Source organism: Sceloporus undulatus, chromosome 5, assembly GCF_019175285.1.
Source record: "Sceloporus undulatus isolate JIND9_A2432 ecotype Alabama chromosome 5, SceUnd_v1.1, whole genome shotgun sequence".
Taxonomy (NCBI): Eukaryota; Metazoa; Chordata; class Lepidosauria; order Squamata; family Phrynosomatidae; genus Sceloporus; species Sceloporus undulatus.
The window spans coordinates 191,838,055-191,853,931 of NC_056526.1; the positions used below are offsets into that span (position 1 = coordinate 191,838,055).

The following is a 15,877-nucleotide window of genomic DNA, read 5'->3' on the forward strand; positions in this document are numbered from 1 at the left end:
AAAATCAACATATCAGTCCGCATTCCCAAATTACATGATGTATATACCTTTCTGTCTTTATGAAAGGCCCATATTCCAAAATATGGGATGGGGGGCATCTTGTTCAGTGCATATAAAATGAAAAGCTTTCCTTCCCTCAAATGTATGACATGTAATAAGGGAAGCCCTACTTGGAGGGGGCTATAGGGTCATATAATCCAGATTTTCTGACCTTTTTATTTACTCATTTCATTTTTATGTCAACCATCCAGGAATCCACAACTAAAGCACTCCGTTAGCAAGTTTAGAGAGTGTCATCATAGTGTAGTGGTTTCAGCTTTGGACCAGGATACTGGGTTTGAATCCAGGCTCAGCCATAGAAATCAATTGGGTGATCTTGGGCAAGTCGCAGTCTCTCAGCCTCAGAGGATGGCAATGGTGCAACCTCTATGAGGAAACTTGCCAAGAAAACCCCGCGATAAACCAGCACCTTAAGGTCGCCGTAAGTCAGACACGACTTGAAGGTGCACAGCAACCAACAACAAAAGCAAGTTTGTCCATTAGGGCAGGGCTCTTGGGCCGAGATCTTGGGGTCCTTCTCTGCAGATGGAACAGGCAGAGTCCCAAATGAGTCCAAGCTGGTGTGGTTCATTTGGAAGGGTGATATCTAGCCATCTAAAGAGGGAACGGCTCCACCCTGATCATAAAGACCTTTAAGTCTGGCATGTAAAATGACCCAACGTCACTCGCATGCTTAGCTTTACTGCTGAGAATTATTTGGGAGGTTTAGCATGTGCACCAGGCTTTGCAAAGGAGGGAATGGAGATGTACTGCCTTCTAGTCCGTCTCTGAGACATGTGGCTCTGGAACTTTCTCCTGTTTCAGTATCTTCTGGAAGCAGGGCATGACAATAGCCATATATTTCAGCCTTTGGCCAACTTGGACCAGGATGCAGCTACATTGCAGAAATGATGCAGTTTGACACTGCTTTAACTGCTGTAGCTCCATCTTATGACGACTCTAAGGCGAACCTGTGATGGGGTTTCCTTGGCAGGTTTCTTCAGAAGGGGTTTGCCATGGCCATCCTCTGAGGCTGGGTGACTCAGTGGGCTTCCGTGGCCGAGGTGGGATTCAAACCCTGGTTTGCAGAGTCATAGTCCAGTGCTCTAACCACTACACCACACTGGCTCTCACTTAGGAAAGATGGTAGTACTGGGGGAAGTGGAAGGCTATAGGAATAAAGGAAGGTGATCCTGACTCCATAGGCGACAGCAAACAAGCACCACTTCTGCCTTGCCTCCTCATTTCCTCGCACTCTTGGCTGTAGCTTCCCTTCTTTCAAAGGGAAAAGGAACTTGGAAGTTTGACTTTCAGTGGCACAGGAACATTCTCAGGCTTCTCTCTTGTCAGGGCTTCTTGGCAAGGTTTGCTTTGTCTTTGCTGAAGGCTGAGAGAGTGTGACTTGCCCAAGAGGGTTTCAAACCCTCCAAAGTCCAATTTTGGTATATTTGCATATTTGTATACTTGGAGATGGGACCCGTCTAAATAAGAAATTGAAATATATTTCACATACATCTTATATGCCTAGCCTGATGGTAATTTTATACACAATGTTGTTAATAATTCTGTGCGTGGAACGAAGTTTGTGTACACTGAACCACCAGAAAGCCAAGGTGTTACTATGCCAGCCACCCATTTGGGCAGATTTGGAATATTGTGGAATATTCTGAATGTCCAGATAAGGCATGTTCAAATGATCCACCTTCTTTTCCATCTTCTTTTCTTCCAAGAGATGGAAACCTCACTGGGCGATCATGTGTGGGACTACGCAACACCACTGGATCGCAGATCCCAGCATCCCTCCTCCTTGGCTATGCTGGGTGGAGCTGCTGGGAGTTGCAGTCCAGCAACAGATGGAGCTCTACTCCATCCCTGCAATAAATGAGCATCTATGTTAATACACTCATGTAAAAGTAATGCATAGTCATATTACAGACATTTTTATCTTATTCTGTACATTTCCTCTCTTTTCTTTATTCTTCTTGTTCCAGGGAGATTTACTATTTTTGCTTTCTCATATCTCCCTTCTTCCTAAATCTCTTTTCCTTCATCTTCCCCCATATCTTCTTCTTTCAGTCATTCATTCCTCATTCATACCAACCCAAATATCTTCACTGTTCATATTCTTTCATTCTCAATCATCCATCCTTCACATTACATTGACTTCCTATTAACGTAAAGCCATAGTTGGTTTTCATGATAATTTTGCCAGTTGATGTTGTTTGCTAATTGTTTGTTGTCCCCTGGCTTGATCCATAGGGAGACATGGCTAAGAAATAGAAATAATAATAATAATAATAATAATAATAATAATAATAATAATAGACATGTTCTCCTCCCTGCCTGGGCTGCCTTTTTGCAGAGAGGCTCCTGGATGGATTCCAGCCATTCCTTTGCAAAACATTGAGTCTCCTGGGAAAGGACTGTTGAGTGACCATATATAGTTGCTTTTCTGGCCTGTCACTGAGCAACCAAGGAGGGAATGGATGGGAGGTTTGCCAGGCAGACTTTCCTGCAAGCTCTGGGTTTCACAGTCCCTCCTATTGTTCTGCTTCTGGTCTTGGAAGTTCTTCCTTTTCCTTTTTTCCATCTTGCGGCAAATGAGGTTGTAATAGCCAGAGAGAGTCACTCCGAGGTTGTTGTTTGCTCATCCTGGGGCCCATTCACATTGCAGAATTACAGTGGGCCCTTGGTAACCGCTGGGGTTTTGGATCCCCCATGGATAGCAAAACCTTTGGATGCTGAAGTCCCATTAAATGCAATTGTTGCTGTTCAAAGATATTGCCATGTTAGTCTGTGGAATCAGTATGAATCATAGAATCATAGAATAGAATCATAGAATCATAGAGTTGGAAGAGACCACTAGGGCCATCCAGTCCAACCCCCTGCCATGCAGGAAATCACAATCAAAGCATCCCCAACAGATGGCCATCCAGCCTCTGCTTAGTATGGAGAGAGATCGTGACGCACCCTTGGAACTAACTGCAAGAAAGAAGTTGGCAACTTGAATTTTTGTAGACTTGAGTCTACTTCCTCAGATGCATTTGGATAATGTAGATTTAAGTCTAGGATAGCTCATGCTACCAACTTCTTTCTTTCGGTTAGTCTCAAGGGTGCTACAACATCTCTCTGCATTCTAACCATTGTTGCTGTGTGCCTTCAAGGTGTTTTCAGCATATAGTGACCCTAAGGTGAATCTATCATATATATTAAATAGCATATATTAGAACACACAGAGACACACCAACACAGGTTCCAGAATCCCTCACAAAATCTTCAGATGCTGAAGTCCCATTAAATACCATTGTCGTTGTGTGGCTTCAAGTCATTTCCGACTTATGACAATCTTAAGCCATGGGTTTTTTTTTGGAAAGATTTGTTCAGAGGAGATTTGCATTCCCCTGAGGCTTTTCACTTCTCTTAAGTTTGCATGTAGTTGCTAATTTCTAGAAATGCAGGCTAGAATCCTGTTGGAGACTTATGTCTTTGTAACTGGAATTACGTCTGTAGGAATGAAAATTGCACAGCTGAAGAGTATCCATGTCCAGTAGAAGGCTGCTGTTATGTTAGCATAGCAAATACATATTCGTGCCCAATGCACAATGGGACTGGTGTGCATCACTTCTGATGCACATCACACTGGTCCTGATGCCCACTGGGCATCAATGATGCACATTGTGAACTCTTGCTGGTGTCCTGTTATCCGCCTTTGCAATTCACTAACGGGTGCTTCCTAGCTCCTCTGCTACGTAAGTAAGTACTGTACACATAAAGTTATGTAATGTGACATATGATTCCAATGGCAGTTTAGTTTTATTTGATATGGTCTGCCAAGTCTTCTCCTCAGAGATGACTTGGATAATGCCTCTAAAGTTTGGAATGAAACCCAGCACGGATTCACTACCCAACTGATGTTGGAATTGCAGCCCTTCCTGCAGCTGAGCCACCGAGGGGTGAAATAATCTGTGTTGGGATGAAATCAGTTTATTGAGTTGTGTAGCCTTGCGCTTGCAGTGGTTTCTCACCTTTCTTGGGTCTTCTCTTTTCAGGGGTGAAGAAGAGAACCAAGGTGATAAAGAACAACATCAACCCAGTATGGAACGAGGTGAGGCTGCCTTCCCTCTCCTCTGGAATTGAATATCAACCAGAGACTGCTGGTGTCAGGGGCTTCATTGCGGGGATGCAGGGGGTACAGGCTGCACTGGGTTGCACTGGGAGTACACCCGGTGGGACTGGTGCGGCTGCTGGGTGAATGAGAAAGGGGTATTGCCTCCCTCTCATAGAATCATAGAGTTAGGAGGGAACCCAAGAAGGGCCATCCAGTCCAACCCTCTTCTGCCATGCAGGAAGACACAAGCCAAGCACTCCCATTAACAGATGGCCGTCCAGCTTCTGTTTAAAAACCTCCAAAGAAGAAGATTCTACCACCCTCCAAGGCACCATCTTCCACTATTGAACAGCTTTTAATATAAGGAGGTCCTTCCCAGTGTTTGGAGGAATCTCTTTTCCTGTCATTTAGATACACTGCTCTGTGTCCTAGTCTCTGGAACAGTGGAAACAAGCCTGTTCCCTCTTCGATATGACATCCCTTCAGATATTTAAACATGACTATCATGTCCCCTCTTAAACCTCTCTTCTCCAGGCTAAACATACCCATCTCCCTAAGTCTCTCCTTATAAGGCATGGTTTCCAGATGTCTCTCCATTTTGGTTGCCCTCCTCTTGCTTGTCCAGTAGATGCGCCAGACCCTAAAGGGCAGTCTGAAGGCCGCAGCACTGACCCCAGGAGCGGTCTGGTGGGTGCTGGTAGCAGGGAGGCAAACAAGCAAATCAGTGGGATGGAAGGAGCCCCCTACAACCTTTTCTGGGCACCCAAACCAAGTGGCACCAACCTCAGTGTCACCATTGGTTGGGATTCTCCCACATTATTCCCATAGAAAAGGCTCGAGAAGTTAGGGATAAGTACCTACCTGGAGCTGGAGGACCTAAAGATGGTTGTGCACATTTGAGAGTGGCATGCTTTTCCAGATGGTGAACTTTCCTTTCTTGGTGGTTTGCAAACAGAGCTTAGATATCCACTTCTCCATAGTGTGTTAGCTGTGGAGTCCTGCATGGCATGGGGTTTGACTAGATGGCTTCTTGGATTCCTCTTCACCTTCCTAGGGCCTCCCTGAATCTTTTAGCTGTTGGATTGAATCAATGCTTCTCAATGTATCGGATGTGCCAGGACTAGTTTTTTGGAGATCTAGTTTTTGGAGACCCACCAGCCGCCTCTCTCTTCTCCTCTCTTCTCCCAGGGCTTTGAATGGGACTTGAAAGGGATTCCTTTAGACCAGAATGCTGAGCTTCACGTTGTTGTCAAAGACCATGAAACCATGGGCAGAAACAGGTAAGCGGGGTCCATAATGTGTCCTTGGATGGTCAGCTGGCTCTTGCAGACTGCAGAGTGCCTGCTGTGTTGCAGGTGGATTCAACCCTGGATCTGATTTGATAGTTCCTTGTTTGATTCAAGAAACCATCCAAATGAACCATCAAGAACAATGTGGACATGCTGGAACGCGGCCAGAGGATCGTGATTAAAATAGAGAAGGGTCTGGAAATACCCAGGTCCTCTAAGGAGCAGTTTAGGGAGTTGGGTATATTTAGCCTGAGGAAGAGAAGGTGAAGAGGGGATGTGATGTGAGGAATAAAGGAAAACATTGAGATGCTATTTTCATTCCCTCATTCCCACCACCTTTTAGATCGGACCGTGAATCGGTTTGACCCAGTTCAAATGACCCTGGTTCCCACTTAATCCGAAGTACTGAAGTGATTCCAAGAGAGGGGCCATGTGCCAGACCCATTTAACCTGCATCTTTTCGATTTTTTCCGCTTCTTTTTCAATATATTGATTCTGCGAAAGTGTGAGCCACATGCAGATTGGAATCAATTCAAATTTCCCCTTCAGCCAGCTGGAACTGAATCATTTTGAATCAATGCATTTCTGAATGAAAACCACAAGTGGACTGTTTTGGAGAGGAAAAACTGCCGTTGGGGCAAATGTAGTGGGAACCACGCTCCGCTGCTGAATCGATCCATCAGTTTGGATCACAGACCAAGTGGGAATGGGGCCAATATTGAAAAGACACAAAGGAATCTAGTCGCACCTTTGACACTAACTGGGGAGAAGAAATTTCTAGCGCATGCTTTTGTAGACTTAAGAAATGGATATGGAATATTCATTATCCATTGCTAAAATGAACCGATCACCTTTGAGGGAACTCAGTCTTAAAGTAGAATCATGGACTCCTAGAATTGGAAGAGACCTCCAGGGGCCCATACAGTCCAATCCCCTTCTGCCATACAGAAAGAAGCAACGGAAGCCAGACAGATGGCCATCCAGCCTCTGTTTAAAAACCTCCAAAGAAGGAGACTCCATCACTCTCTGAAGCAGCAGTGTCTTCCGCTGTCATTCCATCAGGAAGTTCTTCTTAATGTTTAGATTGAATCTCTTTTCCTGTAGTTTGCACCCATTGCTCTGTGTGCTATTCTCTGGAGCAGCAGAAAACAAGCTTGCTCCATCCTCAGTATGACATCTCTTCAGGTATTAAACAGGGCTATCATATCACCTCTTAACTTTCTCTTCTCCAGACTAAACATCCCCAGCTCCCTGAGTCTCTCCTCATAGGGCTTTGTGGTTTCCAGGCCCTTCATCATTTTGGTCACCTTCCTCTGCACACCCTCCAGCTTGTCCACATCCTTTTTGAATTGTGGATTATATGAGACTATCTTCTTGAAGGTATCTTACACCAAGTAGACTTATAATACATTGACTGGTATCTTGCTGAGCTGTTGCAAATGCATAAACTAGACTCACACTTTTAACTTTTTGATTTTCGTGCTTATGACTGTGGCCTTGTTGTTACACTTTTAGATGCCCCTCAAACCTACTTTAACACCTAGTAGTTGCATTGTTTGAATTTGAAGTCTTTTCTGCTGGCCATCAGGATGTTGTAGGATGATGTTTCCAGCCCCTTCCCACCAGCGACTTGTGGTGCGACAAAGAGTTGTGACTGGGGTCTTGCTTCTGATAGTTGCAGCTAGAGATTGCTGGCAGGAGGAGGCTGAAAACATCTTCCTGCAGTGTCCCAGTTGCAAACAGAAGAGATCTTTGTCACTCGGTGCAGCTTCTGGCTGTTAAGATAAGTTTGGGAAGTCAGGCCAGGAGACAGTATGTAGTTACACATTCGTAACTCCATCTGTGATGAAGAATCTCAACCATTGTCTGAAATCCTCTTGGTTTCTTATGGCTGCATGCATTTTCCCATGGAAGTGGTTGAGTGGTTTGTCAGAAGGGGTAAGTGTGCATTCGGTTCAGGTTTGTGGGAGTTGTGCATTTGGAGGCACATTGTACATTCGTTTGTGTAACACTGACTTGCAACAAATGGTTTGCGTAGCGCCTCTGGTGGGTTACACCGCACGCAGAGGCTAATGGTACACAACCCTAATTACATTCTTAGCCACAAACTGTAAATTTTAGTGGCTTTGGTTGTAGTGGCTGGGATGCCCTTGGACATTGTGGTGGTTTTGCCCGCTGGTAGGGAGATTTCTTTCTTCAGATGCCAAGCACTGAGCATAATTGTTGTTGTTGTTGTTGTGTGCCTTCAGGTAGTTTCTGATTAATGCGACCCTAAGGGGCTTTCTTAACAAGATTTATTCAGAGGAGGTTTGCCATTGCATTCCCCTGAGCATCATTACAGGCAAATAGACAGATAAATAATTGCAGGGAAGTGCTAGGAACCTCAGCTATTGCTGGGCTATTTAATGAAAGTAGACATTAATTACACAAGGAGCCAATTTGCTTTGCAAGGTTTGTCAGATAAAAATCTGATCAGCATAAAAATCTGATCTTTGCAACAAGTGTGTTTGGTGCATACAAAAGCAATACCCCAGCCACCCTCTTGCCAGGTTGGGGGTGGCGGGCAGAAGTCCAGACACTTTGGTCAGACAAATGTCAGCTTGTCATTCCTGGCAGTCATAGTGTTAGCAGAAGAGGCGGCGGCTGAAAAGACTCTTTATACTGTCCATTGGCATGGAAACAAACCAGGGGAGGAAAGCGGGAGAAGGCATGCAAGAGCTGCAGTGCTGAGGGCCAGCCCAAGGCAGGTGGCAGCTTTAAGCAGCTGCAAGATCATGTTTGCAGCCTTTTGGGTTCCTTGCAGAATGAAGGAGAAAAAACAGAGGGAGGTTGGAGTGTATAAGAGCCAAACACTCGTTTGCATCTGACAACAGACCATACATTCCAACACCTCTCTTAGGAAACTAGTTGCTCACAGCCAACCTAGCTGAGGGATGCAACATTCCTGACTTGTGTTCCTGGTTCATGCAGTCAGATAACCTCAGACCTTGCTCCATTTAAAGACTACCCTTTTGGATCTCCCTTTTGGACTGTCATTTGGATTTCACTATGTGACTTTGTTTGGCTCAGACTGGGGTTATCATACACATCCTTGCTGGTGACCCCTGCATGCCTGGGCAATTGTCCCATGTTCTGCTGCCTCCTGTATAGTTGCTCCAGGGACCTGAATTTGTGTGGGCTCCAAAACAAGACACTAAACCTAAAGGTAAAGGTAGCCTCTTGACAATGTCTAGTCATAACCCACTGTAGGGGTTGGTGCTCATCTCTCTTTCTAAGCCAAACAGCCAGAGTTGTCAGAGGAGTGCGCAGGTTGCCATTTGGCCAGCATGACTGCACCAGATGCTGTTACCTTCCCAATGAGAAGTGGTACCTATCTATCTACTTGCATTTGCATTCTTTCAAGCTGCTAGGCTGACAGAAGCTGGAACTAGTGACAGGAGCTCACCCCATCATGTGGCAAACGGGCCTTGAACTGCCAACCTTCTAATCTTCTGATCTTCAGAATTGGCATCTTACCAAAAGAAGACACTAACTCTAACCCTAACCCAAAATAAGACACCCCAGTTTCTTTTTAAAAAGCCATTCTTTTACCCTGAAAACCTGCCTCAGCTGCCATTAAAACATGGTACTTGGGGAGTTGTTGCCTCTCCCTCCCCAAACCTTGGCATGAGCATAAAAATGAGCCATTCTCCAGTTGAGTCTCAGAACCAAAAGTGACACAACCTCACACTGGGAATGATGGTGCCACCTGCTATGTGTGTTGCCACTTCACCTCTTCTCAGTTGCCCTTCCTGGTATACATGATGGTATTCAACCTTCCTCCTTTGTCTGAGTCCCTTCAGGCTCCATCTGCATCAATGCACTGTTGGAAGCAAATATGACAATTGAGAGAGGGAACTACAGAGCATGGCTGCCCTTTGGTTCTCCCTCTGTTTGCGTCTTTGATCCATGCACTCAAGCCTTTTTGCCTCCTTCCTTTCTGCAAAGGTCACTTCCCTCCCTTTCCTTCCAAAAACTGCCCAAACCTTTTGTCCGGGAAGAGAACATCCCTGAGGATTCTCCAGCCTCATCATGGACACTAGCCAACGTCCGCTCATGAGAGCCAGCTTTTAGGGGCTCTTCTAGCAAAGTTTAGCGCAACTTCTTTTGTCTCTCTCCTTTCTTATCTCAAGATGGATTTCCTGGGAAAAAATTATTTTTACATTTTTACAAAAACCTTACAATGACATCCAGAGTCATTTTTTCCTGTTTCTACCACAAGCTGATATTGCACTGGGTCTCCTGCTCTTTGCCAGATATTGTTGTTGTTAACTGCTGTCAAGTCAAGTCTGACTTACGGCAACCCTATGAATGAGAGACCTCCAGCTCACCCTTGTCCTCAACTGCCCGGCTCAGATCTTGCAAAACGGGACCTGAACAATATGGCTTCCTTGGCTGAGTCTGTCCATCTGGAATGCCATCTTCTTTTCCTCTTGCCTTACACCTTGCCAGTTAAATACTAAAGCAACAGGAGCCTTGTCCATGTTCAACATGGCAACTCTGCTTTGGAAACTCTTAAAAGGTCCCAACTCTTTTAACCCAGCCTTGCTGGAAGCCAGCTTGACTATCTGCCTGTGGCTAGCAGCCCAAAGGACACTTCCAATATTCCATCTGCATATTCGCCTTTAAAGCCTCTAGAAACTCCAGGGAAGAACAGTGGGCAATGCCTTCCTTGTCAAGGCCAGGCACAACTGCTCTCTTTTATTGTTGCTAACTGCTGTCAAGTTGGCTTCAACTTACGGTGCCCCTATGAATGAGAGACCTCCAAGTCACCCTGATATAAACAGCCCTGCTCAGATCTTGCAGACTCAGGGCAAACATGGCTTCTTTGCTGGAGTCTATCCACCTGGACTGCTGTCTTCCTCTTTTCCTCCTGCCTTCTACCTTCCCAAGCATCATTGCCTTTCCTAGGGAGCCCTGTCTTCTCATGATATGCCCAAAGTACAACAGATTCAAGCCACTCATTTTGGCTTCTAGGGGGAGTCCAGCCTAGATTTGCTCCAGGGCCCATTTGCTTGTCTTGTTAGCAGTTCACGGTATTGGCAGAACTCTTCTCCAGCATCACATCTCAAATGAGCTATACTGTAGATACTTTAGTAGAGAGACCTTGTAGCATCTTTGAGACTAAGTGAAATAAAGAAGTTGGCAGCATGAGCTTTCGACTTCGTAGACTTCAGTCTGCTTCCTCAGATGCATATGTTGTTGTTGTTGTTGTTAACTAACTTGGAGTTGGCCTCCACTCATGGATAAGAGATTTGCAAGACTCCTTGTCTTCCACTGCTGTGCTTAAATTTTGCAGATTCATGCCCACGACTTCCCTGACTGAGTCTAGCCATCTGCTGTTCAGAGATACCAAATAGTCCTACATGCGCATTGCACACTGGATGTCTTCATTGCACATTTTTTGTCTTGGCTCAGTCACACAACTTTGCCCTTTGACACAAGTTTTGTGATTCACAATGAATGCATAACTTTGCATGCAGATATTTGTAAACACAACACAACCCTGGTGTGGCCTCTCAGCAAGCATGTTTTTGCGCATAGAACGGCACTGACAGCTCACACAGTAAAACAGATGGTCCTGAAGTTAACCTTCTGCCATTGTGCTCAGTGATCAGGGTCAGACGGAGTGTGTTTGTGTGACTTTCCTGTCTCTCTCATGGTGTGCGACGGAATCGGAGGGTGTCGGCTGAAGCATAAACAGTTTATGGCAGTTTCCTCCTTGGCGCATGGAAAGCAGAGGAGGTGACCAAGTCTGTCAAATGCATCTTGCTATTTCTCCTAGGAAGGATCTCCTAGGATCATATCACAGCTTAAAGCCATGACCTGTGCTCAGAGCTAGAATCATAGAATCATAGAAATCATAGAATCATAGAGTTGCCAGAGTCCCCAAGGGCCCTGATCCAGTCCAACTCCCTTCTGCCATGCAGGAACCCTCAATCAAAGCATCCATGACAGATGGCCATCCAGCCTCTGCTTAAAGACCTCCAAGGAGGGTGACTCCACTACACTCTGAGGAAGGAGGGTGTTCCACTGTCGCACAGCCCTTACTCTCAGGACGTTCCTCCTAATGTTGAGCTGGAATCTCTTTCCCTGGAGCTTGCATCCATTGTTCCAGGTCCTACTCTCTGGAGCAGCAGAAAACAAGCTTGTTCCCTCTTCAATATGGCATCCCTTTAAGTATTTAAACAGGGCTATCATATCACCTCTTAACCTTCTCTTCTCCAGGCTAAACATCCCCAGCTCCCTGAGTTTTTCCTCATAGGACTTCATGGTTTCCAGACCCTTCACCATTTTAGTCGCCATCCTTTGGACACAAGGCTCCAGTTTCTCCACATCCTTTTTGAATTGTAATGCCCAGAACTGGACCAAAACAGTCACCAAAATGATGAAGGGTCTTGAAACTATGCCTTATGAGAAGAGACTTAGGGAGCTCGGGATGTTTAGTCTGGAGAACAGACGTTTAAGAGGTGATATAACAGCCCTATTTAAGTATTTGAAAGGATGTCATATTGAGGAGGGAGCAAGCTTGTTTTTCAGCTGCTCCAGAGAACGGGACCCAATGGAGCAATGCATGCAAGCTGCTGGAAAAGAGATTCCAGCTCAACATTAGGAGGACCTTCCTGAGAGTAAGGGCTGTTTGACAGAGGAACACACTTCTTCCTCAGAAATTATAGTGGAGCCTCTTTCCTTGGAGGTCTTTAAACCGAGGCTGGATGGCCATCTTCTGTTGGGTATGTTTTGATGGAGAGTTCCTGCATGGCAGAATGGGGTTGGGCTGGATGGCCCTTCTTGGGGCCTCTTCCAACTCTATGATCCTATGATTCTAATATGTTTTTATGTTTTTATTCCAATTACCCTCCTTTTTGTTTTCCATGTTGCAACTTTGCGCAACTCTCAATAAAATCCTTGCCTGCGCTGTGTTCATTTCCCGCAGCTTCCCTTTCATCCAAAAGCTCCGGTCATTCAGCCGATCTGATTGTGAGTCTGTTCACATCCCCAGGCGAAAGGAAACCATTTTTCGGAGCGTAAAACCCTATTCAGCGAGGAGACAGAAACCTGAACTGCGGCTGTTGTGTTTGCTTAACTTCTCAGGAAATGAAACACTGAGAGTGAGTCTATAAAGACACACACACACAACTAGAAAGTGCCACCACTGAAACAAAGTTGGCCTCCCAAGATATGAAGGAGAGAGAGGCCTTCAGAGAATTTAGGGTGTGTGTATGTATGTCACACATTCCCAACACAGCGATATTTTTGGGAACAGCAAATAGGTTAAAATTAACCGGATGCTACTGAGAGTTTCAATAGAGTAGAGATGGGAATTCTTTCTCTGCCCTGAATTGGATTCTGTGCTCTGGAAGATGTTTCTTTTTGCCCAATGATGTGCAATAAACTCATAAGCAGATTGGCTGAATGTCCGGAAGTCCTGCATGAAAGAGAAGAATAGAAAACAAGTGCACTGCAGTTCAGAAGATTTCTGCTTTGAGTTTTAAGATGTTTGGTTTTTGAAATGTGTCCAGGCTTCGTGAGAAGCGAGGCTGCATTTGCATTTTTAAAAGTAATTATTCTCTTTAAATAAAAGAATACGTAATCTAAGGTCATCTCCAAAAAGGACTGAGCCTTATGCTTGCTGAAGTTGTTCGGAGCTAAAAGTGTAGATATTCCAGGTCAAGACTAAACCAGGGCTGCATCTGCACTGAAGAATTAATGCAGCTTGACCACTTTTTAACTGCCAATGCTCAATGCTGTGGAATTCTGGGATTTGTAGTTTGGTGTGGCACCAGAACACTCTGATAGAGAAGGCTAAATATTTCACAACATTAGAAATCCCAGAATTCCACAGCATTGAGCCACAGCAGTTAAAAGTTTTAGGAATTAGTTTTTTGTTGTTCTTAACCACCCTTGAGCCGATCTTGACTCATGATGTCCCTGAGGATGAGACATCTTCAAGACTAGAAGCCTTACTTACCAAATTTGCAGATGACACCAAACTAGGAGGAGTAGCTAATGCCCCAGAGGACAGGATCCAAATGCAAAATGACCTGAATAGACTAGAAAGCTGGGACAAAGCTAACAAAATGAAATTCATCACGGAGGAAATTAAGGTACTGCACTTAGGGCGGAAAAATGAAATGCACCGATATAGGATCATGGGGACACCTGGCTTAGGAGACAACATGTGAAAGGGATCTAGGAATCCTGTGGAGCTCAAGTTGAACATGAGCCCCAGTGCGTGCAGCAGCTAAAAAGGCCATGCGATTCTATGCTGTATCATAGAATATAGTGTCTAGATCAAGGGAAGTAATCGTGCACTTTATTCTGCTTTGGTCAGGCCCACCTGATGAATCTGTTTTTGTCACACAATTCAGGTAAAGGTATGGGAAGCTGGAGCATATCCGAGGAGGGCGACCAAAATGGTGAAAGGTCTGGAAACCCCAATCCCTATCAGGACGATTAGGGAGCTGGGGATGTATGCCCTGGGAAGGAAGTAAGAGGGGTATGAGAGTCCTGTTTAAAAAACTTGAAGGGAGATCATATTGAGGAGGAGCAGCTTGTTTTCTGCTGCTCTGGAGAAAAGATCAGAACAATTGCAAAGTACAGGAAAAGGATTCCAGCTCCACATTGGGAGCAATTTCCTGAGAGTCGGGCTGTTCAGCAGGGACTGTGCTGCCTTAGAGAAAGGTGGGGCCTCCTTTTTTGGGGCTGTTTTCAATAGAGGGGTGTTTGGATTGTGAGTTCCTGCATGGCAGGGGATTGGACTGGATGGCCCTTGAGGTCTCTTCCAACTCTTCTATTGATTGTAAGGAGTTTATCACACTGGGGTAATTTCAGCATTAAAGAGAGATTAAAGCGCATTTAAAGCATCCTGCAAATAAAATGAAAATGGCAGTAATTGCACAAAGTATTATCACACGCAATTGCCAAAATAAAGTGATGCATTGGAAATGCACTGTCGCTGAAATCCCAAAAGTAAAAAGTAAAGTAAAAAGGAAGTAAAAAGGTGCGAGCTAGGCTTCTTTGTGACCACTTTAATGGCGGGTTTTGTGTGACGTGTGAAATCGTTTCGCGTAATTATGTGATTTTTCGGGATATTTAATGTAATCTCCCAATTTCCTTCGTGTGATAAACTCCAGAGACCCCCGTCTCCCATACTTTCTTAGTTCTCACAGAGTCATACCTGTGGCCTCTTTAACAGTCCATCCATGATGTTGTATTTAGATATTTTCAAAACATTTGCAAGGCCTGGATGCTTGAATCTGGATAGGGAATCCACGGATGTGTAGGCAGAATATACAAGGGTTATCCTTTGCCGTAAGATAAGGAGTATTTTTGCACCGGTGCCACAGTAAATGAGCCCTTCTTTAACTTCTATAGATAGAACAGGGCATCCTAGAAGTTCAGTGTACACATGTTCAGGGGGGCTAAAACTATTTTAGCTGTGCGAGATGAGAAGAAGGAGAGACGGGAGGAGGCAGTCGGTCTTTAAGAATAACCTCTCCAAATAGGATATCCAGGAATAGTAAGGGTGATTCAGAGGAGGGAATTCCCAGATCTCAAAGCTGTCTGTGCAGAGATTGAGCAAATGGAAAAATGGAGGGGAGGTCTACTTTCAGGCAGGTTGAAATGCAAAAAGGGGGAAAGAACTATATTGCTGCCACTTGGCATTTTCTGTGCCGTGTGTTGCATTGTGTCGTATGGCGACCCTATGCCATGAACCTATCATAGGGTTTCCATGGTAAGGTTTGTTCAGAGGAGGTTTGCCATCGTAGTAGGTATCTATGAATTGTGTGTTCTATTTTGTGCCTTCAAGTCTTCCTGACTTACGTGACCCTAAGGCGAATCTGTCAAGGCGTTTTCATGGTAGGTTTGTTTAGAGGAGTTTGCTATCTGGCAGGTGTCTAGACAGTTGTGTGCGTTGTGTGCCTTCAAGTCATTTCCGACTTACGGTGACCCTAAGGTGACCCTTCTTGGGTTTTCATGGAAAGATTTGTTCAGAGGGGGTTTGTCATTTTGTTCCTCTTGCCCCATGGTAGTTCACCATAGGGTCTCATAGTTGGAACAACTTGAAGTCCAACACTCACTCACCCACAAGCATGCACACTTTACACTTGAGGATCATACCTAGTTCTTTGCACTCTGAAAGCCTCTGTGGCTAAAGAGTGGAGTTTAAATACTCCAGATCAATAGAATAGAATAGAATAAAACCCAGAGGAGTGAAGACAAGCTATCACCCAAAGGGAAGGTGTTTTTTTTACCATACATCAAAGGAGTCACAGCCAGAATAGGGAAATTGGTGAAGAAACACAACATTCAAATGGTTTACAAACCAACCAAGAAAATCCAGCAAATGCTGTGCTCAGCGAAGGACAGGAGAGATGCTCTCACAGCTGCAGGAGTT

General features: G+C 44.9%; 1 protein-coding gene across 8 annotated transcripts in view; it reads left to right on the forward strand.

Moving 5' to 3' along the window:
• DYSF (dysferlin) overlaps positions 1-15,877 on the forward strand; it is a 161,675-nt gene that overhangs the window by 11,175 nt on the left and 134,623 nt on the right. For all 8 annotated transcript variants that reach the window (XM_042470112.1, XM_042470116.1, XM_042470119.1 and 5 more), the window contains exons 2-3: positions 4,089-4,144; positions 5,336-5,427. In XM_042470112.1, the coding sequence (XP_042326046.1) occupies positions 4,089-4,144; positions 5,336-5,427 (148 nt within the window). The remainder of the gene's footprint in view (positions 1-4,088; positions 4,145-5,335; positions 5,428-15,877) is intronic.